The sequence below is a fragment of the Telopea speciosissima genome, chromosome 3 (assembly GCF_018873765.1).
Source record: "Telopea speciosissima isolate NSW1024214 ecotype Mountain lineage chromosome 3, Tspe_v1, whole genome shotgun sequence".
Taxonomy (NCBI): domain Eukaryota; kingdom Viridiplantae; phylum Streptophyta; class Magnoliopsida; order Proteales; family Proteaceae; genus Telopea; species Telopea speciosissima.
Window position 1 is genome coordinate 34,857,975 of NC_057918.1, and position 23,739 is coordinate 34,881,713.

Genomic DNA, 23,739 nt, shown 5'->3' on the forward strand with positions numbered 1-23,739 from the left:
TAGGATAGTTGACGGCTCCCTTTCCTCCATATTTGGTAAGGTTAGCATCCCTGTTACATCATTTATTTCCCTTACTTCCGTTCTTCATGTCCCTAACCTTACACTTAATCTTTTATCTGTGAGTAACTAAATCTCTAAACTATTGTGTCACATTTTTTCCTTCTCACTGTCTTTTTCAAGATTTGGGGACGAAGACGATTATTGGTAGTGGACGTGAAGAGCAAGGCCTTTACCTTTTTTACCCATTTTTGCCCACAGCTCAGTCTTATGTGTATGGACGTAATGATAGAAGTTCTGTGAAGTCTATTATGTTATGGCATCGTCGTCTTGGCCATCCATCTTTTGTTGTAATGAGGAAACAGTTGCCTCACTTATTTTCTTCTATTGCTTCTTCTCATGTTTTCCAATGTGAACCATGTATGTTTGCCAAACATTGTCGTTCTTCTTATCCATATCATGGTAATAGAACTGCTGCTCCTTTCCATATTGTGCATACTGATGTTGAGGGACCTTCCCCCACTACCTCTTTATTTGGCTATCGTTACTTTGTGTCATTTGTTAATGATTTTTCTCGTGCTACTTGGACTGTTCTTATGAAACATGATGTTTATGGTGCATTTCAGAATTTTTATCAGATGATTCTTACTCAGTTTGATACTCGTATCAAAATTGTTCAATCTGATAAAGGAGAAGAATACATGTTTGGTGGCCTCCAAGCCTTCTTCACTAATAATGGCATTACCCATCAGCTCACGTGTGTTCACACACCCCAACAAAATGGGGTTGCTGAGAGGAAAAATCGTCATTTATTGGAGGTTACCCGTAGTCTCTTGTTTGGCATGCATGTTCCCAAGACCTTCTGGTCTGCAGCTCTTCTCACTGCTTCCTTTCTCATTAATCGTATGCCTACCAAACTTCTTGATTTCAAATCTCCTTTAGAAATCTTATCTCCACAGGTTTCTGCTTTCTCTCTCCCTCCTAAAGTCTTTGGCTGTGTTTGTTATGTGCATGTTAACAAATCACATCGTACTAAACTTGATCCCAAAGATCTTTTTTTTTTACCCCGAATATTATCTGGGACCCGGGGCAGCCCTTGAGATTTTATTAATATCCAAAAATAATAAAGAATACAAGGGGGGACATTCCACTTTACCCCAACATGAGCAGCTAAACTCTCAGAATCTCTCAAACCAACCCTTACCAAACCCATACACAGGAAAAATTACAAACCTGCACTACTTTCTAAGGATCGGCAGACCTACCATGTCCTCCTTAAGAATCCCTTTCAGAGTTCCAAAAGGCAAATTAGTAGGCTGGAAATTAGATGAAGATCCAAAGTCACAGGCCAGATTAGCCAACCAATCAGCAGCCTTGTTGCTCTCATGATACGCGAAAGACACCAAAGCCCTTGAAGAAGCAACAAGAACCAGAACCTCCTAAAACCAATACCACCCCTTCCACAGGTTACACCTCCTTTTGTTAACCATCCTGACAATGGAAGCAGAGTCAGAGTTTACCACCACATCAGAAAAACCAAGCTCCTTGCACAAGGATAAGCCATCCCTAAGTGCTCTCAGCTCAGCAATGGAATTAGTGCAAAGCCCATAACAATTAGAGAATGCTGCCAAAACCACTCCATTCGAATCTCTGATGATACCTCCTCCCCCTCTCCTAAGCCCAGGGTTACCTCTACAAGCACCATCCACATTAAGCTTAACAGAGGCAAAAGGAGGACACCAATAGACAGGGAGGGTACGTTTCAGCTTGGGTATCGGAGCCAAGAGACCAAAGCACTGCAGAATCAAACAATCTCTGACAGATCCCTGTCTACCAACCTTAGTAGGTAACGGAAGACCTTTCACCCAGGTTTTAATGCACTGGATGATGAAGCTAGCAGAACGCCTTTTTTCCCCATGTCTTCTATTGTTTCTTTCCTTCCAGAGTTCCCAAACAATCAAAGCTAGAAGAATTCCTATGATAAAAGCACTATGACAGTGGCAGCCCGCCAATCCCTGCCAAAGAGATATGTGATTCCTGATATCCTGGTAGGGAGGAGCTTCTATGTCAAAAATACTGGAGAAGTAACCCCAGACTTTGGATGCCGTCCGACCTGAAACTAGACAGTGGTCCGTCGTTTCCCTCCTGGGGCTTCCACAACAAACACATTTAGATGCTAAGGGAATGCCCACCGCCATTAAAGAATCATCAGTTGGAATCTTTCCATTCATGAGCTACCATGAAAAGACACCCACTTTCACTGGGAGGGTTGAGTTCCAGAGCCACTTGACATAGGGAACAACAAGAGAAGCACTCCTCACTTCATTCCAGGCAGCTTTAGTAGTGAAACAACCATCACTTGCAGGGGTCCAAACCAAAACATCTTCCCTATCAGTAATGGCAAAATTACCTGAAGTAATGATGTTTCTGATAGTAGTAGAATCAATGTGGTCCATTAGCCCCTGCTTCCAAGAGCCATCCTCTTCAACCGAATCCTTAAGGCAAACCTCCAAATCAATCAAGAGACTATTGTCCATTGCATCCAATAAAGGACCAGCCCCAGTCCAATTGTCCAGACAGAAAAGAATATTACCAGTTCCAAGCAACCAACGAGAGTTGTCCAACAATAGGCTCTTAAAAACCAGGGCATTCCGCCAAGACTTAGAGCCAACACCAGGCAATCCAACTAAAGCCACATGAAGATTCTTGAAGAACTTGGCCTTGAAAAAATCACTCCAAAGAGACTGTACAGAGAGAACCCTCCAAATCCCCTTAAGCCTAAGGGAGAGACCAACATCCTCCAGAAGCCTAACCCCCCAGACCACCTTCTTCCAGCGGCCTACAGACCTTCCGCCAACAAACCCAGTGCTTACGGCTGCCCCACTCAGAGCTTCCCCAAAGGAAATCAGTAAAAATACTATAACTTCTCCAAATAACATGCTTGGGTGGATCCAAGGTGGCAAGAACATGGATCGGGATGGAAGAGAGGACATGTTTTAAAAGAGTGACCTGTCCCCCAACAGATAAAAATCTCCCCTTCCAACTAGCAACCTTGTTTCTTATTTTCTCAACAAGACCATCAAAGAAACAGATTTTCAGTCTTCCAGAGTGAAGAGGAGCTCCCAAATAAGTGATTGGAAGGGCCTTCCTCGAAAACCCTTTAATTTCCCCTACAATCTTGGCTCTAACAGGCGAAGCCTTGTCACCTAGCACAAAACAGCTCTTCTGTCTATTGACAAGCTGTCCAGAAAAGCCTTCATACTTGCGAAGAAAACCCATGATTTTCTTGAGCGAGCCTTTTAAGCCCCTTGAGAAAATTATAGTATCATCTGCAAATAGACAGTGGGAGATCCCGGGACACCCTCTCGGAAGCTTGAAATAAGAAGCATGCCCAGCAACAAACAACTCCTTAATACCCCTGCTAAAGACCACCTCTACCAAAATAAATAGAGCAGGAGATAAAGGATCCCCCTGCCTCACTCCTCTGGATGACTTGAAGAAACCCGATTGGCTGCCCCCCAGAACAATAGAAAACTAGCAGTTCTCAACCGTCTTCCTGATCAAGCTGATCTAGTTGTTACTAAAGCTAGACTTAGAAAGAACCATCTAGAGGAACTTCCATTCTAAGCGGTCATAGGCCTTAGCCATATCCAACTTAAGAATAACATTGCTACCCCTAGTCTTCCTATTCAAATCTTGAGCCACTTCTTGAACAATAGAAATATTATCATGAATGCACCAGCCCTGGACAAAAGCATCTTGTTCCTCTACCACTAAGAAAGGAAGAACCCCTGCCAGCCTTGTCGTAATGATCTTAGCAATGATCTTATACGAAAAATTACAAAGACTGATTGGCCCCAGGTCAGCCATTACCTTAGGGTTGTCCTTTTTAGGGATTAGCATTAGGTTGGCAGAGGTGAAACTCCTCGGCAGGACACCACCTTCAAAGAAATCCTTGACCGCTGCCCAAACATCATTGCAAACCACATCCCAACAGGAAGTAAAAAAATATCCGGAGAAACCATTTGGGCCGAGCGCACTGTCGCAAGACAAAGAAAAAGCAGCCCCCTTCACCCCCTCCATAGACGGTATCAAAAGAAGAGAAGCATTATCCGCTTCAGTTACCAACTGTGGGATCACAGAAAGAAGCTCCTCATCCACCAAGCAGCCCTGAGATGTAAAGATGCCTGAGAAATGGCGCACAGCCTCAGCTTCAACCCATCAGGGTCATCAATCCAATCACCATTTTCCCCTTTAATTTTCTGAACACCAGCCTACCTTCTCCTGACCTTAACCATGGAATGAAAAAATTTAGTATTTCGATCCCCTTCCTTCAGCCAAGTGACCCTGGATTTTTGCTTCTAGAAGATTTCCTCCTGCAGTAACACCTCCTGTAGAGCTTTCTTGGCCTCCACAAGATTGTCTTTAGAGATGTCATCGGCCCGCTGGTTAAAATCCGTTTCCGCTCTGCTAACCGAGTCCTCTGCATCCCTAACCTTTTGATGAATGTTGCCAAAAACTTCTTTATTCCATTTGCGAAGAGCACTACAAAGCCCTTTAAGCTTCATGAATAACACAAATAGGAGCGTGCCAGCCACCGGCTTGTCCCAATGACCCTTCACAAAGTCCAGAAACTCAGGGTGTCGTAACCACATTTGCTGGAATTTGAAAGCTGAAAAGGTGTGATGGGTAGCAACTGAGAAAGAGAAACCAATAGGCGCATGATCTGAGCAGGTTCTATTAAAATGGTTGACCAAGTACCTGGGAAAAGCACCCACCCAAGCCGTATTCACCAAGAAACGATCCAGTCTGGCCATCAACCTGCCTACACCTGATTGGTTGTTCGACCAAGTAAATATGTTACCAGCATATCCTGCATCAATAAGGCTAGCCCTACTTAAAAAATTCCCAAACTCCTCCAAAGAAAGTGAACAGGCCGGTCTACCACCTGTCTTCTCCAGCGGGGAAACCACAGCATTGAAATCACCCCCCACCGACCAAGGTAAAGTGACAGTACGAGAGAACGCCTCGAGTCTCTCCCACATCTCCCTCCTCTCAACTGCCGTGCAAAGACCATAGACAAAAGTCAGGAGGAAAGATCCAGCACCAGCACCCTGGCATTCTAGAGTAACAAACTAACAGTGCCCTTCCACTACTCTAACTTGCCACGACGCCTTCCAAAAAACCCACAACCTGTCCAAAATATGCATCATGTCCATCCCAATCCTTCGCATGACCATTCGTGCCTAAGAAACCTGCGCTTTAGGTTCAGCCACCGCAACAATATCCACTTTATGTAATTTTACAAGTGTTCTCAACCGCCTACTCATAGGCTTATTCCCAACTCCCCTGGCATTCCAAAACATGCAGCTCGTTAAGCAAGGTTCAAGGAGCCAACCGTCGATCGCATTGATCTTGTGCCCTGTCGATGAGACCCCTCCATAGCCTGTCGACTATGGTTCGCCTTTAGAATTTTCTTCCTCCTATACACCTGGCTTGCGCTGAGGAAAGCAGCCCGAGGGGGCAACCGTTTCTTAACCCGTCGACCAATAGGCGTTGCTGCCCTGTGCTCAGTTTCCAAGCTCTCAAAGGTTCTACGAATCCTCCCATCGAGAATGGCATTAAAAGCCTTGAAGCTGTCCAACAAAGCCTCACGGATTAACTCCATAGCCGCCATATCCAACACATGCCAATAATCCTTCGTGCCAACAGGCGTTGTCCTTTCGTCAAACTAAGGAGAAGAGGGGCCATCAACAGAAAGCGAGCGAACATTTACCAATCCCCTGCCAGCAATCTCCACAGTTCCACACTTCGACACCAAGTCCTCCCACAATTGTCCTTCCCTGCTCACGCCAACCCTCACCTTCTCGACTTAAAAAACCCCAGCTGAAACGCCAGGAATCTCCCCCTCTTCCAAGGCGGAAGGAGCAACATCACCACCTGCTCCATCGACAAGGCAATCTGATGCTATCGTCTCTTCCCCTAAGCAATCGCCCACTGCCTGGCCCTCTGGGAGTATAGCACCAGCAGAGGCATTAACACATGGCCCCTTATCCATAATCAACAAGAAGCTATCTTCCACCTGCCTCTCCACAGGCCTCCATCGACCATTTTTACGGCGAGAAGCCGCTGCCTGCCTCCTCCAAAACCATCATGCGAGGTACCTTCGCCGTGAGGAATAAAGACCCCATCACAATTTCTATCCCCTCCCACAACATCCTCCGCCACAACTCCAATGCCGTTGGAAACATTAGCATCACCCACTCCTGCAAGTTCTGTATGACTACCGGCAGGCATCCTCCGTTGCACCTTTCTACAAGACTCCTTCGAATGTCCAATCTTTGAACACAATTTGCAATAAGCAGACAGTCTCTCGTAAATCACAAACTAATGAAACCCAGTCGCACCACATCCAATCCAAATCTTCTTCAGCAGCGAGGCTCACAGGTCCACCTCAACACAAACACGAATCGCCACTGTGCGAGTGCAGTTCACCGTAGCACCATCCACCTTCAGGACTTTGCCAATAGTTCCAACAATTGACAACAAGAAATTCCCTTGATAAAGATTAACGGGTAGACTCGGCAAAGAAATCCACACAGGAGCCAAAGGAGAGTCCCATCCCGAGACGAACTCTGAGGTTCATTTCATAAAACGGAACAGGAAGCCCTGGATGTGCATTTGTTCCTTCATCCAAACCTTCACGAAATTAGCATGAACATTGAATCGAAGAAGCACATGTTTACGATCAAGCGTCAAAACAACCACATCGCCTTGCAGGTGCAGCGATTTTTTAAGGGACTCTTAATCAAGAATAGCTAAGGCTTCCCATAACTGCATTTGGCTACCAGTACAGTCGCAAAGGCCTGTTCTGAAAGTTCCAGTTCCTCGTTGGAGAAGAATACCCCTGGTTTTCCAAAGAACGAAGAAGGTTTTTTAACCTCCATAGCAACAAGTGGCAGGGCCAAAGATCTAGTCACCACAGATGCAAAAGTCGCAGCCCCACCATGAACAATCCCAAGGCGAGGTGGATCAGGCGGGCGATCCTCCCTAGGAGGAGCCGCCATGACCAAAAACTACGTGTGAGCAAAACCCTAATCGTGCCCCACTAGAGCTAAACGTGCGCCAGCTCTCTTACAACTTTTTTTTTATCCCAAAGCTCTCAAGTGTCTCTTTCTTGGGTACTCTTCTACTACCAAAGGTTACAAGTGCTATCACCCATCTTCTCACAGGTGCCTCACCTCCAAAGATGTGACTTTCCTTGAGTCCGTCCCTTTCTTTGCACCATCTCAACATCCTCTTAAGGTGGAGAATTGTGGAAGTGAACAGGCTGCTGATTTCCTTCATTATCCTCTACCTATCTCTCCCTTTATGCTTGACATTGGAAAGCACAGGGCAATTGATGTGGTGGATGTGAATACAAATTTAGTTGTTGACAGTGGTCCTAGTAAGGAGAAGGATTACCACATTAAATAAAAGAGAGGTGAAGGCTTGCATAATGAAGCAAAGAAGACCTAGCAAGAGTCCTCTTTGGATCCAAATCCACATCCTGAGATTCATTCTCCTCAATCAGGTGACATCCCTTCTCCTCCATCTAATTTAGACCTTCCTATTGCTGTTTGAAAGAGGAAAAGAGCTTGTACTAATCCTATAGCCCAGTTTGTTTCCTATGATGCTCTTTCTCCTACAGGTCTTGCCTTTATTGCTGCTCTCTCTGAGGAGATGATGGCTTTTGAAAAGAATGGTACTTGGCAATTGGTGGATCTTCCCAAGGGACGTGTCCCAGTTGGATGCAGATGGGTCTATACAATCAAGTATAAATCTGATGGTATTGTTGAGAGATACAAAGCAAGGTTGGTAGCCAAGGGGTACAGTCAAGTCTATGGGATTGACTATCAGGAGACATTTGCTCCTGTGGCTAAGCACAACTCTATAAAAGTTCTTTTATCATTGTCTACCAATAAAGATTGACCATTATATCAGTTAGATATGAAAAATGCCTTTCTTCATGGTGAATTGGAAGAGGAAGTGTACATACAACCTCCACCAGGCTCCAAAATACCTTCAGCTGAAGGGAAGGTGTGTCTCCTCAAGAAGGCATTATACGGACTCAAACAGTCACCAAAGGCATGGTTTGAGCGCTTCCGACAGGCTATTCTGAAGAATGGATATTCCCAGAGTCAAGCTGACCACACTCTCTTTACCAAGCGAAGCAATGGTACCATCACAGCCCTCATTGTCTATGTTGATGATGTAGTCACTGGAGAAGATATGGCTGAAATAAATAAACTGAAAAATCTACTTGGCTGAATAGTTTGAAATCAAAGATCTAGGTCCCTTGAAGTATTTCTTAGGCACTGAAGTATCAAGGACCAAGAGAGGAATCAACATATGTCAACGAAAGTTTGTGCTTGATTTGCTGACAGAGACAGGGATGTTAGGCTGCAAACCAGCAAGTTCTCCTATTGAGCAGAATCACAAACTAGGAGAAGATTGTGGTCCTTCTCAAGTTGATGCGGGAAAGTACCAGAGGCTAGTTGGGAAGCTTATTTACCTTTCTATGACACGCCCAGATATTTCCTATGCAGTGGGCGTAGTGAGCCAATTTATGCATGCCCCCAAGAGTGGCCATTTAGATGTTGTGTATTGTATTCTTAGATATTTGAAGTCGTGCCCAAGGAAAGGGCTGTTGTATGCCAGACACAACCACCTGAGAGTGGAAGGTTTTACTGATGCTGATTGGGCTGGATCCATCACAGACAGGAGGTCTACCTCCGGATATTGTACCTTTGTGGGAGGTAACTTGGTTACATGGAGAAGCAAAAACCAGCCAGTCGTAGCTAGATCCAGTGTCGAGGCAGAATTTAGAGCTATGGCTCATGGAGTGTGTGAACTCATATGGTTGAAAATACTAGTTCAGGAACTGGGGTTTGACACTGAAGGCCTTATGAGACTCTACTGTGACAACAAGGCTGCCATCAGTATTGCCCACAATCCAGTACAACATGACAGAACCATGCACATTGAAGTTGGACACTTCATCAAGGAGAAGATAGACTCTGGCTGCATTTGTACTCCTTTTGCAAAGACTGGTGATCAACTGACAGACATCTTCACCAAGGCACTTGCCTCACTTCAGTTTGGTACTCTCCGATGCAAGCTGGGAATGCGTGACATTTATTCTCCAGCTTGAGGGGAGTGTTAGAGTTATTAGACTTTATGTCCTAGGAGTACTTAAGGAACTGGACCTTATCTAGTTCCCTTATTATGTAATTTCTTCTTTTTCTTCTTTTTCTTCTTTTTACCTTTTACCTCCCTAGGGAGGTTAGATGTAATATGTTAAGAGTTGTTATTTGAGTAATATAGGTGTGGAGAGAATAATCTCCAACACAACAATTACAACCGAAATAGTTTCTCTTCTCTTCTTTCTCCTTGTCTCCTTCTTCCTCTCCTCTCTTCCTCTTCCTCCTCCAACTTCTCCTCTTCTTACCTACTTTCCTAACCTAAAATTTAACTTTTCTTTACACTTCACCTAAGTTGATAAGCTTGTACATTTTGGTAATCTATGTTGACCATCATAAGCCAAACCCAATTACTTGGGATATGGGCCATATGGATGAATTGAGTTGAGTTTATGTTGACCATTGGAAACACTACAATGGTGGGGGATGGGTGGCTTCTAGTGAAAATTTGGAATGACCTGCGAAATGTGAAGTTGAATAACAGTTAATCACTTGTAGGATCAACACAAAGTTTGACGACTAAGGCCACTATTTTTCCTGATTAAGAGTTTACTAAGAAAAAGTTAAGAAACAAAAAACACATGAAGTTAGGTAGTGAAATTTCTTGGTCCCTTGGTTTCTCCAGAAACTTTGATGATTGGGAAATACAGTCCATTTGCTCGTCTTCTGAATGTTCTTTATTCTTGTTGTAATTTGGGTTTAAGGGTATTCTTGTAAGTATGTGTTGCCCTAAGGTATACGTGTAATTCATTCCTTTTTTCCTTCTATTATAAATAGAACATGGCTGTGCTCTCTTGAGACACAAGTCATTATTCTCTCTAACCTATTCCATCATTGTCTCAGAGCGGGAACCATTCCTGCCCTAGAACATATGCCGCCACTGCCGCCGCCACAATGACGTAGCACCACCACTGGCCACCGCCACCCTTTTTTCTCCTTTTTTTCTTTTCTCGGTTTCTCCCAAATCACCGCCTCTCCTTCTTTCTTCTTTCTTTCTTCTTTCTTTCTTCTCCCTTTCTTTCTCGGTTTCTCCCAAATCACCGCCTCCCTTCTCCCTTTCTTTCTCATTTTCTCACATCACCACTTCCTCTCTCTTTCTCTTTTTCCTTTCTCTATCTCACATCATCGCCTCTCTTTCTCTTTCCCCTTTCTCAATCTCACATCACCACCTCATCTACTTCTTCTGGCTATCTAATCTTCTCTTAATCCTTTTTTCTTTCCTCTAAAGTCCCTCTCCTCTCCGAGAGTCTTCTTCATGACCTAATCCCTCGGTGGTTCTCTTCTTCCCATCGAGGGATCCTTTTTTGTGGATCAATATTGTTTTATGGCCTGAACCAGTGCTTTCTTGTTCGTTGATGTTTTTCCCCGTGATGCACCTATGCTACAGCCTTCTTTTCTTCTTTGTTCTGCTGTAGCGAGCTGTAGAGATTTCTTTTGATCAGCAGTCATACCCGACAGAAGTAATACTCTCTCAACACCCACTGATGGAATGAGTCACAGCCCCTATAGTGAGTTTACCACATTCTCTGTTAGCTCCATCAGGTTGGATGGGAGCAACTATTTGATGTGGTCTCACTCTTGCTTTCTTTCTATTGTTGCCCGTGGCCTCACTAGGTATCTTTTGGGCGATGTTGATATGCCTAGGACTGCTGGTCCTTCATTGCAGAACTGGATCTCAGATGACTCCCTTGTAATGTCATTCCTGATCAACTCTATGCACCTGACTATTGCTCATGGTTAGCTTCTCTTGGATTCTGCTGAGAAGATTTGGAAGGCTGCAAAGGAGACTAATTCCCAGGTTGGAAACGCAGCTCAGGTCCATGAGCTGTGCAAGAGGATTCACAACACCACTTAGAAGATGTCTCTGTCCCAGTACTCTTCTGAGTTGCGCAGCATGTGGCAGGAACTCAACTTCTATGAGACCTTTCAGGCCACCTGCTCTATTTAATGTAAGACTGGAATACCAGTCCCAAAAAACCCACAAAAAATCCAAACAAGAACAGAACCAGAATTAGAAACTTAGGGTTTATGATCAAACCAGCCAAGTGATGGTCACCACACTTGGATCGAGTGTAGATAACAGTGGGGGGAAGCTTGTCTCCAAAGTTGATTCAATTCTGATGGTCTGATGCAGAGATATCAAGGAGTTACCAAAATAGAAGGTTTCAAGAAACCTTCCAAAACAAACTGTTCTGGGCTTCCAGCAGTAGCCGAGCATCAGGCTTGGTGAAAGAAGCCAGGTCTGCAACTTTGGGTCAATTCTGATGGTTAGAATTGGAGATGGAAAGGTGAGAATGAAAATAGAAAGCATGGAAAGTATGAAAGCTTCAGGCAGTAGGATAGGGTGGAAGTATCAATCGAGTGGAGGTAATGGAGAGGGGAATCTGGGTTTCAAAACCCAGCAAGGCAGGTTGTGATTTGAAGGTGATATGGAAATAGAAGGTTCAGTTAGAAAGTTGCAGAGGAGAACAGCAAGCTTCACTCGATGGTCTTCTCCGCAGCACAACCACACTGAGGTAGCAGATGACTCCAGCCTTGAGAGGGGATCTCCAGCAATGGCAGCAGCAGCCTGGGACAACAGCAGCAGCACCCGAATGACCTTCTGGGCAGAAGGATGACCGTCCAACAGTCCTGGTTCGATTGGTGGAAGCAATAGCAGTCTTGGGACCAATGAAGGATGGATTCTGATCCCCTTAATGAGTTGTTGTAAACATTAACGAAGCAGCAATGGAAATCGAGCAGGGGTAGGAGAAAAGAGAAGATAGAAGGAGGTAGGGGGAATGGCTCTCTCAGCTAGGGCCTCTCACCCACAGCTATCTCAGCTGTTGCAGCACAGGGGAAACTCCCATATTCGATGGCTAATTGGCCTGAGATTATTTTCTCTAAAATCTGTATTTTCCATTAAGAAGTGATGCCTTTTAATAGCTTAGGCAAGCTTACAATAGAATAGAAACTTCCCAAAAATAAAAGTTAATTTAAAATAGAAACTTCTAAATCTTTTTCTAAATCTTAACTAAAGAGAAGTTAACTAAATCTGATTGGCTTTATAATTCAGTAACAAAATAGAAATTAAAATAAATTAGAAACTAATAATTATGGAAACTACTAAAGTGCACAAAATCCAGCTGATTGATCAAAGGAGGATCCTAGCAAAATCGTGGAGCATCTTTGACTGGTCAAGGGGATCTCCTTGTCACAATCGTGGGGCATCTTGGACCTCTGCTTGGCTGGATCGAGTTGGCCCTGCTGGGCTGACTCGAACTGGTCCATCTCTGGCCCAAAGGGGGGCCTGGTCCTTTGTCTCTTCCTCTGGCAAGAATCTATATCACTATTGATGCTGCTGGTTTCAAGAAACGTCAAGATATGATTCGTGTTTATAATTTTTTGGTTGGCCTGAATGTGGAGTCTGATCACATTCGATCCCAGGTGCTCAGCCAAGACCCTTTTCTTACCCTGGAGCATTCTTATGCTCTTGTTCAGCTTGAGGAGAGTCGGCGTACAGCTATGCTTCAGACGGTTCCCGAGGAGAGAGCTGCTCTCTACACTGGTTTTGGTTCTGGTCCTCGGTTTCGGGGAGGCTTTGGCCACACAAAGGAGTTTTGTTGGAAGTTACATGACCGTCCCACCTCCACTACCACACATGAACGTGGGCGTGGTGGTTAGGATCCTGCTCATGCTCACCACACTGAGGTGACTCCTGCTGTACCTACTAAGGACCAGTTCTCTCAGGATTAGTTGTTTGCTCTGCCATTTGATGTCAGGCTTGAACTCACTTCCTCATCAGCATCGTTTCCGGTTGCCTCTGGTTCGACCTCTTCTGCCTCCAACTTTGTGCATTCAGATATTTCCTTTGTTGGCCATTGTGCTTCCGCTATTCTCTCCTCTTGGATTATTGACTCTGGTGCCACAGATCATGTAACTGGTTCCTTTAGTCAGTTTTCCACCTTTTATCCAGGTTCAGGTAAGGAACTTGTTCGACTTGCTGGTGTTTCTCTTTCCTCTAGCTCTGGAAAAAGATCTATCCCTTGCTCTCCCTCTCTACCTTTATCTTCTGTTCTCCATGTTCCTAATTTTTCTACTAATCTTCTTTCTATTAGTAGTATTACTCGAGACTTAAATTATAACGTCACTTTTTTCCCTCTCATTGTGTGTTCCAGGACTTGGTGACACGGACAATGATTGACAGTGGTAGATTGAGTGGTGGTCTATATCTGTTTGAGGACAGCCACCCTGCGGCTTCAGCTCTGAACCCCCAAGCTCAGCAGTTGGACTCATCTACTTCTGCTTCCTCCGTATCGGAGTTACATCGATGGCATCGGCGTTTGGACCATCCTCCTATTAGGATTTTATCTTTTGTTTTTCCGCATCACTTTCAGAAGTGTAACCCTAAAGACTTTTTTTGTGATGCTTGTGTTTTTGTCAAGCAAACTCGTGTTGTTTATCCTCTTTCTGATAATATAAGTATTGCTCCTTTTACTCTCAATTCACTTTGATATTTGGGGTCCTTTCCGTTGTACATCTATTTCTAATTATCGTTGGTTTGTGTCTTTGTTGATTGTTATTCTCGTACTACTTGGGTTTACTTGATGCATCATAAAAGTAAACTGCTTCACTGTTTTCAGCTTTTTAATAGCATGATTAAAACACAGTTTAATGTTACTGTTCAAGTTCTCCTCAGTGATAATGGTCGGGAATATATTGAGGGATCTTTTCAGTCTTATCTTGCTGCTGTTGGCATCATTTATCAAACTAGCTATGTGGATGCTCCAGCCCAGAATGGTGTTGCGGAACGTAAGAACCGCCACTTATTGGAGGTTGCACGTGCTCTGATGTTTGAAATGCATGTCCCTAAAAATTACTGAAGTGATGCTGTCCTTACTGCCGCTTACCTAATCAACCGCATGCCTTCTCGCGTGTTGGTTTCCTTACCCCTTTGGATGTTCTTCAGCACAACTTTGCCTTTACTCTTCCTCCGCAGATTTTTGGTTACATGTGTTTTGTACGCAATCATCGCCTTGCCCGAAAGCTTGATCCTCTCCGGTGCATCTTTGTTGGCTACTCTGCCAATCAGAAGGGCTATAAATGCTATCATCCGCCTTCCCGTCGTCTTTTGGTTTCTATGGATGTCGTGTTTCACGAGTCCGCTACCTACTACTCTTCCGTTGCACCTCTTCAGGGGAATGTTCTAGTGACAAAGTGCCACTTGTTGTTCCTCTTGACAGTCCCTCCTTGTCTCTTCCTGAGCTTGATGTGAACCCTGTTCAGGGGGAGCAGCCAAATATTGATTGTAAACCTAGTACTAGACCATTGCAGGTGTTTTCTCGGTCTCGTTCTTGCAAGGGTTTGGCAGATATCACCACTACTGCTACACTACCTTTCCAACTACTCTCCTCAGATCCAGGACCACCCGTTTCCCTTGAGCTCGGTAATCCTCTTCCTTCTAGAGATATTGATCCTTTGAATTTACCTATCGCTGCCTGAAAAGGAACTAGGAGTTGCACGCAACATCCTATTTCTAATATTGGGCCTTATGATTCTCTCTCACCTTCCTGTCGAGCATTTGTATCTTCCTTGTCTTAAGTTTCTATTCCCCAGTCTTGGCAGGTTGCGATGGCACTTTTGAGATGCAAAGATGCTCTGATAAAGGAGATGAGGGCCCTAAGCCAGAATGACACATGGGATCTAGTCTCTCTTCCCCCTGGCAAGAGACCAGTGGGCTACAAATGGGTGTATACAGTGAAACAGAGAGTTGACGGAATAGTTGACCGATATAAAGCCAGACTTGTTGCAAAGGGGTCCCAAAATTATGGGATTGACTATCAGGAGACGTTTGAACTAGTTGCAAAGCTAAACACCATTCGGATCATCCTTTCATGTGTTGTTAACTTTGGCTGGGAGCTACAGCAACTTGATGTTAAAAATGCCTTTCTTAATGCGAGATTGAAGAGGAGGTATATATGGAAGTTCCCTAGGGATTCACAACTGAAGAAACCCATGGGAAAGTTTGCAAACAGAAGCATGCATTATATGGGTTGAAACAATTACCTAGAGCATGGTTCGGTTGTTTCCATAAGGCTATGATCACAGCCAGGTAAACTCAAAGTAATATTGATCATACCTTGTTCATTAAGAGATCTGGTGATCACAATACCGTCCTCATTGTTTATGTTGATGACATTGTTATTACTGGAAGCAACTCGGCTGAAATTACCAAGTTGAAAGATGTTCTGCGACAGGAATTCGAGAGTAAAGACCTGGGGAAACTTTAGTACTTCCTTGGTATTGAGGTTGCTCGCTCTTCTAGTGGTATCTTCCTCTCCCAAAGGAAATATATCTTGGATCTCTTATTTGAGACTGGGATGCTTGTTTGTCGCCCAGTTGATACTCCTCTTGAAGCAAACACACATCTGAAGACATAGGATGGTGAGCCTGTTGACAAAGGAGGATACCAACGGCTAGTTGGGAGATTGATATATCTCTCACATACTTGACCAGACATTACTCATGCTGTAAGTTTGGTGAGTCAGTATACGCATGATCCATATTCAACTCAATTAGATGTTGTGAATCGTATTCTAAGGAACTTGAAGTCGGCTCCAAGAAAAGGGATCCATTTTTCTCCTCACAATCACATGCATATAGAGGCTTTCACGGATGCTGATTGGGCAGGTTCCCCAGATGATCGAAGATCCACATCTGGCTATTGTTCCTTTGTAGGAGGTAACCTTGTGACCTAGTGCATTAAGAAGCAAGTTGTGGTTGCATGATCAAATGCAGAGGCAGAGTTCTATGCCATGCAACATGACATCTGTGAGTTGTTATGGCTTAAGGGTCTTCTTCAAGACCTTGGTATTAGTTCCAATTCTCCCCTGACATTGTACTGTGATAACAAGTCTGCTATTAGTATTGCCCACAATCCAGTTCAACATGACAGGATGAAGCATGCGGAGAAAGAGTGATAGACCGTCATTTCATCAAGGAGAAGCTTGATCAAGGAGTTATATGTATCCCATTTGTTCAGTCCGGTGATCAGTTGGGTGATATCTTTACTAAAGGGTTTCGTAGTAAGGTTTTTCATTCTATTTTGTGCAAGTTGGGGATGTGTAACATCTATGCACCAACTTGAGGGGGAGCTTTGTAATTTGGGTTTAAGGGTATTTCAGGTATACTTGTAAGTATGCGTCGCCCTAAGGGTATACTTGTAATTTGTTCCTTTTTCCCTTCTATTGTAAATAGAGCATGGCTGTGCTCTCTCGAGACACAAGTCATTATTCTCTCAAACCTATTCCATCAATTCTTTATACATTGACACTTCAAAAACTGATTAGAGTACATGGTTACACACAAAGAATGGAGCTTTTAGTGTGAAATCAATGTTCCATCCGTTATCAGGAACTGATCAGAACAGTGCGGTCTTTAAAATGATCTGGAAATGGAAGTTACCCAGCAAGGTGTAAATTTTCATGTGGGCCATTACGAAGGACAGAATATCTCCATTGATAACCTCACCCATGGGAAGAGTGAGTTGTGAATGTCCTGAATTCATCACTTCTTAATTAATCTGTTGTGCATTTTCGAGTTTGGTGCCTTTTCTCTTCGGCATTATGGACATCAGTGTTGAATCCATGTGGTCAGCTATGGATGGAGCTTAGATCCCAATATATCCCTCTTGTTGTAAAGCTGGAAATGTGAAGGCCTGAATACACTTGGAAAATACCTTCAGCAGTTCTTCCCAGCTGCTACTTGTTGGACCCTTTGGAATGAAACAAACAAAAGAGTTTTTGATTGCTCTCCCTCTGCCTGTGGATTTATAGTATGTAAAATCAGAAAATGTTTCTTCTTCTGGGCTTCTTCTAATCCCAAATCCAAGCATCTCAGATGGACTTCCTTTGTTCTGATTGGGGTTTTACTGTTAGAGATTGATGGTCTTCATGGGTGTGGCATCTTTTTCATGTAATCTTTTTCTTTTATTCATTATCTTGCTCTGATCTTTGTAGTATGCTGGTGCTGGGCACCTCACCCAGCCCCTTCATGTTTTATGTAAATGACTACATGACCTTTTACTCATCCAAAAAAAAAAACATAATAGGCCAATAATATTCTTTGGTCATAAAAATGACATTTATTTTGCAAGCTTTCCCATCATTCTAGATGAGACTCATTTTCACAATGGCACAGTAAAATCATCCCTTGTACTAAAGGTGCCATTTTTATTGGGATCAGAAGTATATTTATTGAAAAATATGAGCAAGTAATACAGTCCAAGAAGAGACTTTACAAATAAAGAAAAAGGTTCCCTACACAATGAAAGTAATGACCCCGAAAAGATCTTGCCAGACCACACCATCAACCAATAGCACTTGTTCGCAATTCACAATGCTTCCATAAAATGACATTAACATAAAAGTTAATATCTCCTTTAACCAGTATGAGAACAGAAATATATACACAGATTTTTTCCTTAAAATAACATTATCAACAGCCATCAGGGACAATTGTGGTCTGAAATCTAGCATTTTGATAAAGTAACATTATCACCAATTTTAATATTTTAATAGATCAATAAAAGGGGTAAAGAAATTTAGACACACCTAGGTAGAAAGTTTCAGGAAAGGCATAGCCATCAGTGCTGAACATCACCTGCGAACCAAAGTGATTTCAATTAATCTTTACTATAGATGACAACCTAAGGTGAATGAAAAACCATCATGGCTACTTGCCGGGATCATGTTTTGCAGCATCGACAGAATTAAGATCAGATCAGTATAACATACGCATACAGAAGTTGAACAAATCCTATAATTGCTAACCCCACAGCATACTTTAAGTCGAGTTAACAATTGCTGTACAGAGTCAGACTCAGATTTTTTGGGGGTAGGTGGGGGGGGGGGTTTGGGGTACTAGGCTCAGATCGAAAAGTTCAATTTAAGGTACTTGAATCCACAATCTGCAGTATGTCTCAAACACTAGGTAAAACAGACATCAGAATCAGCTTTCTTGGAGGGGAAAAATTAACAAAGACAAATACAGATAAAATCATTACGTCAAATTGAACAGATGTAAAATGGATATGCTTAAATTAGAGGACATGAATATAGGAATGACTATATTGTACAATATATAATAAATATGAGTTACATCTCATAGATAGTGAAGATGTCCTAATTATCTAAGAGTGTCATTTATTCTCACTTTTCTTAAACATTATACTTTTATATAAGGAAGAAATATATTAAGAGGAAAAGAAAATAAGAAAGGAACGATTCTTCAAGCAGGATCAAGAGCAGCAATATAATATTATAAACATATGAGTTATGACTGCACGTTTTCTCACCTTCCTTATGGAGCTAGCACTAAAATATACGACCGAGACAATATGACTGCAATGTATTATAACCTAAAGTACTAACAAATATAAACACCTTCCACATTTTATACCTTCTTTATTGGAGATAGTTCTAAAAGCTCTTTCACTGAAGATATCATCCCATAGACACTAAGCTTTGGCACTGCAAGTCCGAAATCAAGGTAGACCTGGGTGTGAAGGTATTGTGTCATATCTCAAGTTTGAATTAAAACAAACTGTGCAATAGGTAAGACTTGAAGGCATACCTGGGGGTAAACAGAGGCTAGGTATGATGCTTCCCTTGAAAATGGAAAGGATGCATGTAGAAGAATAATACGGCACTTCAAAAATCTAGTGTCCTCTAGAACGGCCCGTAGATAAAGAGGATTTGCAAGCCTCAAATCCAAATCCTTATCTCCAAAACTGTTACTCAAGCAAATAAGGGAAACCAGTAGTCAAGAATAATTTCAGTCCAGTAGTAAAGAGCAATAAACAAAACTTCTAAAAGAACATTCAATTTCAAACTTTATAGAACTTTCAAATACCCAGTGTGAATCTGAATTGGCAAGTTAAAGCACAAAGCAACTTCCAAACTACAAGTGAAGATATAGTCAATAAAGTTCTTATTCTGGATGCGAACAGGTTTCCCAGCTGTAAACAGAAATGGAAATAGAGCTATCATATAATGCCGAACACAAAGAGATAAAAAAAATCATGTTCAAAATGCTGCATATGCTAAACACAAATATACCATACCACTTAAGACCTCAATAAGACCATTCTCAGCATCCTTCTTGTCAACATTTGGATTAATATCCAGACCACTCCTGTATGCAGCTATGCTCTTCAAGGCAACAACTCTATCAGCGAGAGTAATAAAAATGCTAAGGAAACAGGCTATAAGGGATGAATCCCTTTGTAGATAATGTTAAGGTATTAGAAGGCATTTGCATTATAATCTCAAAGGATATGACTTCAACTTTGTCACAAAGATTTCAGTGAATATATCCAATGTCCATTCCGATCCATCCAGTATCTCCTAAAAAACAAAGAGAAAAAAATGTAATGGAGAAAGAAAAGTATGATATCAGATATTCAAACTCAAAATTGGAACTAAGATTCTATTACCACTAAGTTAGCATTAAAGTTTTCACACAGAATAGGATTGAAATTCTGAAAATTTCAAACAAGTTATTTTGCATACCATATCAAAGAGTAGAGGAGGTATCAAGATGAATAATGGTGTCAGTAATGTTAGGGGATTCAAGGCAGGAATAGGAGACCAAAAAATATGGAACTACAAATGATAACTGGGGAAGTGAAGCTCAACAACACCACAGAGAGGGGCCATAAAGTAATTCTAACAGCGTCTGAAGGTATATATGGCATTCAAGGCACATACAAGCTGGATCCTTGGCATGGAAAAAATCTGCTATTAACTGAGTTTCCTTCCTTCTAATCCATTTTCTACCCAAAAAAAGGAAAGAAACCATCAGAGGAAGGCAATATTATCTCAGTATCTGGACCATGCCAAACTCCATAAAGAAACTGGAAGGATTGGGAAGTGACAAACCTCTCGACCTACTTATGAAGTCGAATCAATTTGAGTTTTAAGGGCCAAGAGGGCAAAAGGATCTGAATTTCAAATAACCGCAGCACTTTTACAATTAACATCCTACTTGCAAGCTCTATCAATGGGAATGGTCACAATTTTTTCTCTTCCAACATTTTAGGTTGTATCTGAACCTCCCTAAATTCCATGTCCACAACGATGATGTCTAGACTTGAAGAGGTCATAGTCTGGCCAACATGTGCTTCTTCTCTAAACAGGAGCCGGAGAGAGTTTCTCAAATGGTTCTCTGTTCTATTGCTCATTCACTTCTATTGTTTGGTTTCACTTTCTAAGCTTATCAGGATTCTTAGGGCTTCCTCCCTCAAAATCTGACAATAGAGCTCCTTCAGACATGTGAGTTATCAATTACTGTCTAGAAACCACTTGCATTTCTGCTATGTTGGATGGTGCGGAATGAGAGAATCTTTAGAATTTCAGAAAAGAGACAAGCTTCAGTTGGAATGGGATTAGGAGGGTATGGCAGTACAAAGGTCAGCTGGTCCTAAATTCTGGCCCAGTTCGGCAACTTCACTTTTACAAATTTCAGAAACCAATTGTATCACTTGAATATATTTAATGTTTGATGGATAATCACTTGATTTAGTGATCCTACCTATTCTTGTCATTTTGGTATTCTGTTTCTTCATTCTTTGAGCAAAAATCAGTTTTATCTATTCAGAAAAAGGGGAAAACAGTTGAAGCATGAAAAGTTTTGTAGGCTCCACAAAATCACCATGGGTGGTCAGGGAAAGGACAGGGAAAAAGGAAGAAAAGAGCATAGTAGAATTTCTCACTTCATTAAGAATCTTCTGAGCCAAAACCTCAATCCTTAATACTCTATGAACAACTGGCACACAACTTTTATGCCATTCTAGCTCATGCATTTTGTCCAATTTAAGTCCATCATCAATAAGTATGGTAGAAATCTTTGCAGCTCCAAAGCATTTTGAGCTGATTGACTGTAATCCCAATGATCTACGATGTGTTTCAACCCCCTGCAAGGATGCCTCACAGCCATACAATTCAGCAATATCCCGCACGCTTCTCTGCAATCCACAGTCAGTTGTGTCAGATAGGGAGTATGAAAGTCCAATTTGAATATAGTTTTTGTTACAACCACACCCACTTAAACAACTCTTATCCTTTAAAAACATTTCTGAATGAACTCCTACACCAACATTTCCATAAAAAGGTAAACACTGCATGAACGCTTTCTTTTTTCTTGACAAATTCAGGTGCAGAACAGAAAAAGGCCAAAATCAGGTTCAGTCGACAAAGAAGAAAGTCTCATTTTAGTGTTTTTTTACTAACATTATACCCAACACAGGAGTCCAAACAGGGGAAGTTAAAGACAGCTTTGTTTCCCTTGCAGATTCATGAATAAAGAACACCACACGTTCGAGGTTATTCCAATACACTGCAAGGTCCTAGCTATAACTTGCCTTCGGTTTAAAATGAAATAAAGATCCATGGAAAGCGCTCAGCCGCACTGCACTGTGAGCATAACGCACATCACTTCCGCAGAAGAGGAAAAACACTATCGAAAACCGAAAATGCTCTGTATTGTCCAAAAATTAAATAAAGCTAAATGAATGGGATTGGTCAAATTTTACAAACTGTACACTTGGATTTCAGGAAACGTAGAGCATAAACATTAAAACAGAACATCGGAAATTTTAAGTTTTCAGATTAAAAGCTGATCATTACAGAACATCTTTTGGATAACCAGCTGTAGTCTAAACCAAGAACCGGATTTCGTTGGAGGGTTTAACTCTTAATCCAATTATTGGATTCTAATCAAATCAAACAACCAAGTTAGACAGTGAAGTGATACGCCGGCCTTCCTCCCTTTGACCAAAGCGAGGCAAATGAAATGGCCCCGAGCCAAGCTTCCTTCTCATCTAGCTATGCACAACGAGTCTCGAATCAAAGTTTTAGTACTCAATACTTTCTAAAGAACCACGAAGAGAAAGAAAATGAGTATAATGGGGGTTAAACCTTGAAGGAGAGACAGTGGGGCGTAAAGGACAAGGCATCATCAGAGTCGGCTTCAGTGAAGCATCGGATGAAAGGAAAGGAGGAGTCGAGAGTAACGATGTTGTGGGCATGGCCGTCCACAAGCTCTATGTTCTCCACGGCTTCCCTTAGCACAGCATACTTATCCACTTCCATCACTCCTCAGCCAATCTCAAATACTACAACACGAAACACAGAAAATCAAATCAAAACAAATCAAACAATAGCTATGGCGACTGGCTGAGTCTTCGCTATAGCAGAGATGATGAGAACGAACTCTTGAGGTTAGTAATTTCCAAATTTGGACTTGGCATTTGATCGGGATTGGATCGATGTGACTACTATATAATTTTTTTTGGGTCAAAACGTGGAGATGATCCATATTCCAAGAAGAAGACTTTTGCATGAGTACATCTTCCCATGCGGATCGTGATCCGGCTGGACCATGCAGGCCAGATATAGTGAGGCATGTAATGATCGTCTTATTCTTATTTAAACAAAGTGTTTGAATAGGGTCAAGACAGTCATTGCACACCTTATTGTGTCTGGACTGCACGATCGTACCGAACAGCTTGACAATAAAGGATCTGGATTGATTGCTATAAGATACAACCTTGAAGTGTAGGACTTACTTGGGAATTGGGTGTTGAGACTTGGGACTTGGGACAATTACCGCAAGATACGATAGGACTAATTGTGGAGTCTGGATCCTATGTGGATTGTAGTTTTTTTTTTTGTTTTTTTTAATAATGAATGTGTAATCACATAAATCACACACCAATCCCAAAAAATAGTGTAGCGATTCTTCGTGTACGATTTGTGATGGTAGTCCTTTATAAATGTTCCCTGTTGGACATCTGTAAGTCGGCAAGCTTGGTTTGCCATTTGTCAGGTTTTTGTAACCTTTTGAAATATAATTTAATAAAAGAAAGGGGGCGCTGTTTTCTTAGAAAGTGGACTTGATTTATTTAGCAATGATAAAAAAGTAGCATACAGTAAATTGTCATTTCAATTACCATTAAGTGTCATATCATATACATACAAGCTTTCCCAAGATGGGAAAATTTTTCTTGAGAGTATTCCACACAACAAAATCATTTTTAAATAAAGCTTTGGAATCAAGGAAAGAGGAATTTTGAACATACAATTTTATTGAGGACTTATTCCCATAACAGAATCTGGAGAAGTTAATGATCACAAACCTAGCGTAACCAACAAAGCCTGATTACGAACTAAGCTTGGCTGATTATTAATCTAAACCCCCATCCAGCTTTGATTTACACAAAGTAGTCCATGCGAGAGATGTAAATTTTCTTGCACTAAAATGTTAGCCAAAATAACACTATTCGATAAATCAAACACTTTTTAACTTTTCTCAAAACAATACCATTCAATAAAAACAGTTTTAATTTTCTCAAAATAACACTTTCACAAAACACCTTTAATTACTACCACTCTGTATCACTCTAACCGGCACTAAAGGGAAACAGGTTGACACCGCCCATAATACGAGAGGAACACGGTCC

At 42.0% G+C, this 23,739-nt stretch overlaps 1 protein-coding gene across 3 annotated transcripts in view; it reads right to left on the reverse strand.

Annotated features, from left to right (window-relative positions):
- Positions 1-22,435, reverse strand: part of LOC122655572 (protein fluG) — a 97,509-nt gene extending 75,074 nt beyond the window's left edge. For all 3 annotated transcript variants that reach the window (XM_043849788.1, XM_043849787.1, XM_043849789.1), the window contains exons 1-8: positions 22,196-22,435; positions 20,992-21,243; positions 19,557-19,624; positions 19,342-19,457; positions 19,131-19,236; positions 18,852-19,008; positions 18,678-18,773; positions 17,831-17,879 (exon numbers count right to left, since the gene is read on the reverse strand). In XM_043849788.1, coding sequence (XP_043705723.1) covers positions 17,831-17,879; positions 18,678-18,773; positions 18,852-19,008; positions 19,131-19,236; positions 19,342-19,457; positions 19,557-19,624; positions 20,992-21,243; positions 22,196-22,369 — 1,018 coding nt within the window. In that variant the 5' untranslated portion in view covers positions 22,370-22,435. The remainder of the gene's footprint in view (positions 1-17,830; positions 17,880-18,677; positions 18,774-18,851; positions 19,009-19,130; positions 19,237-19,341; positions 19,458-19,556; positions 19,625-20,991; positions 21,244-22,195) is intronic.
- Positions 22,436-23,739: the final 1,304 nt, after the last annotated feature.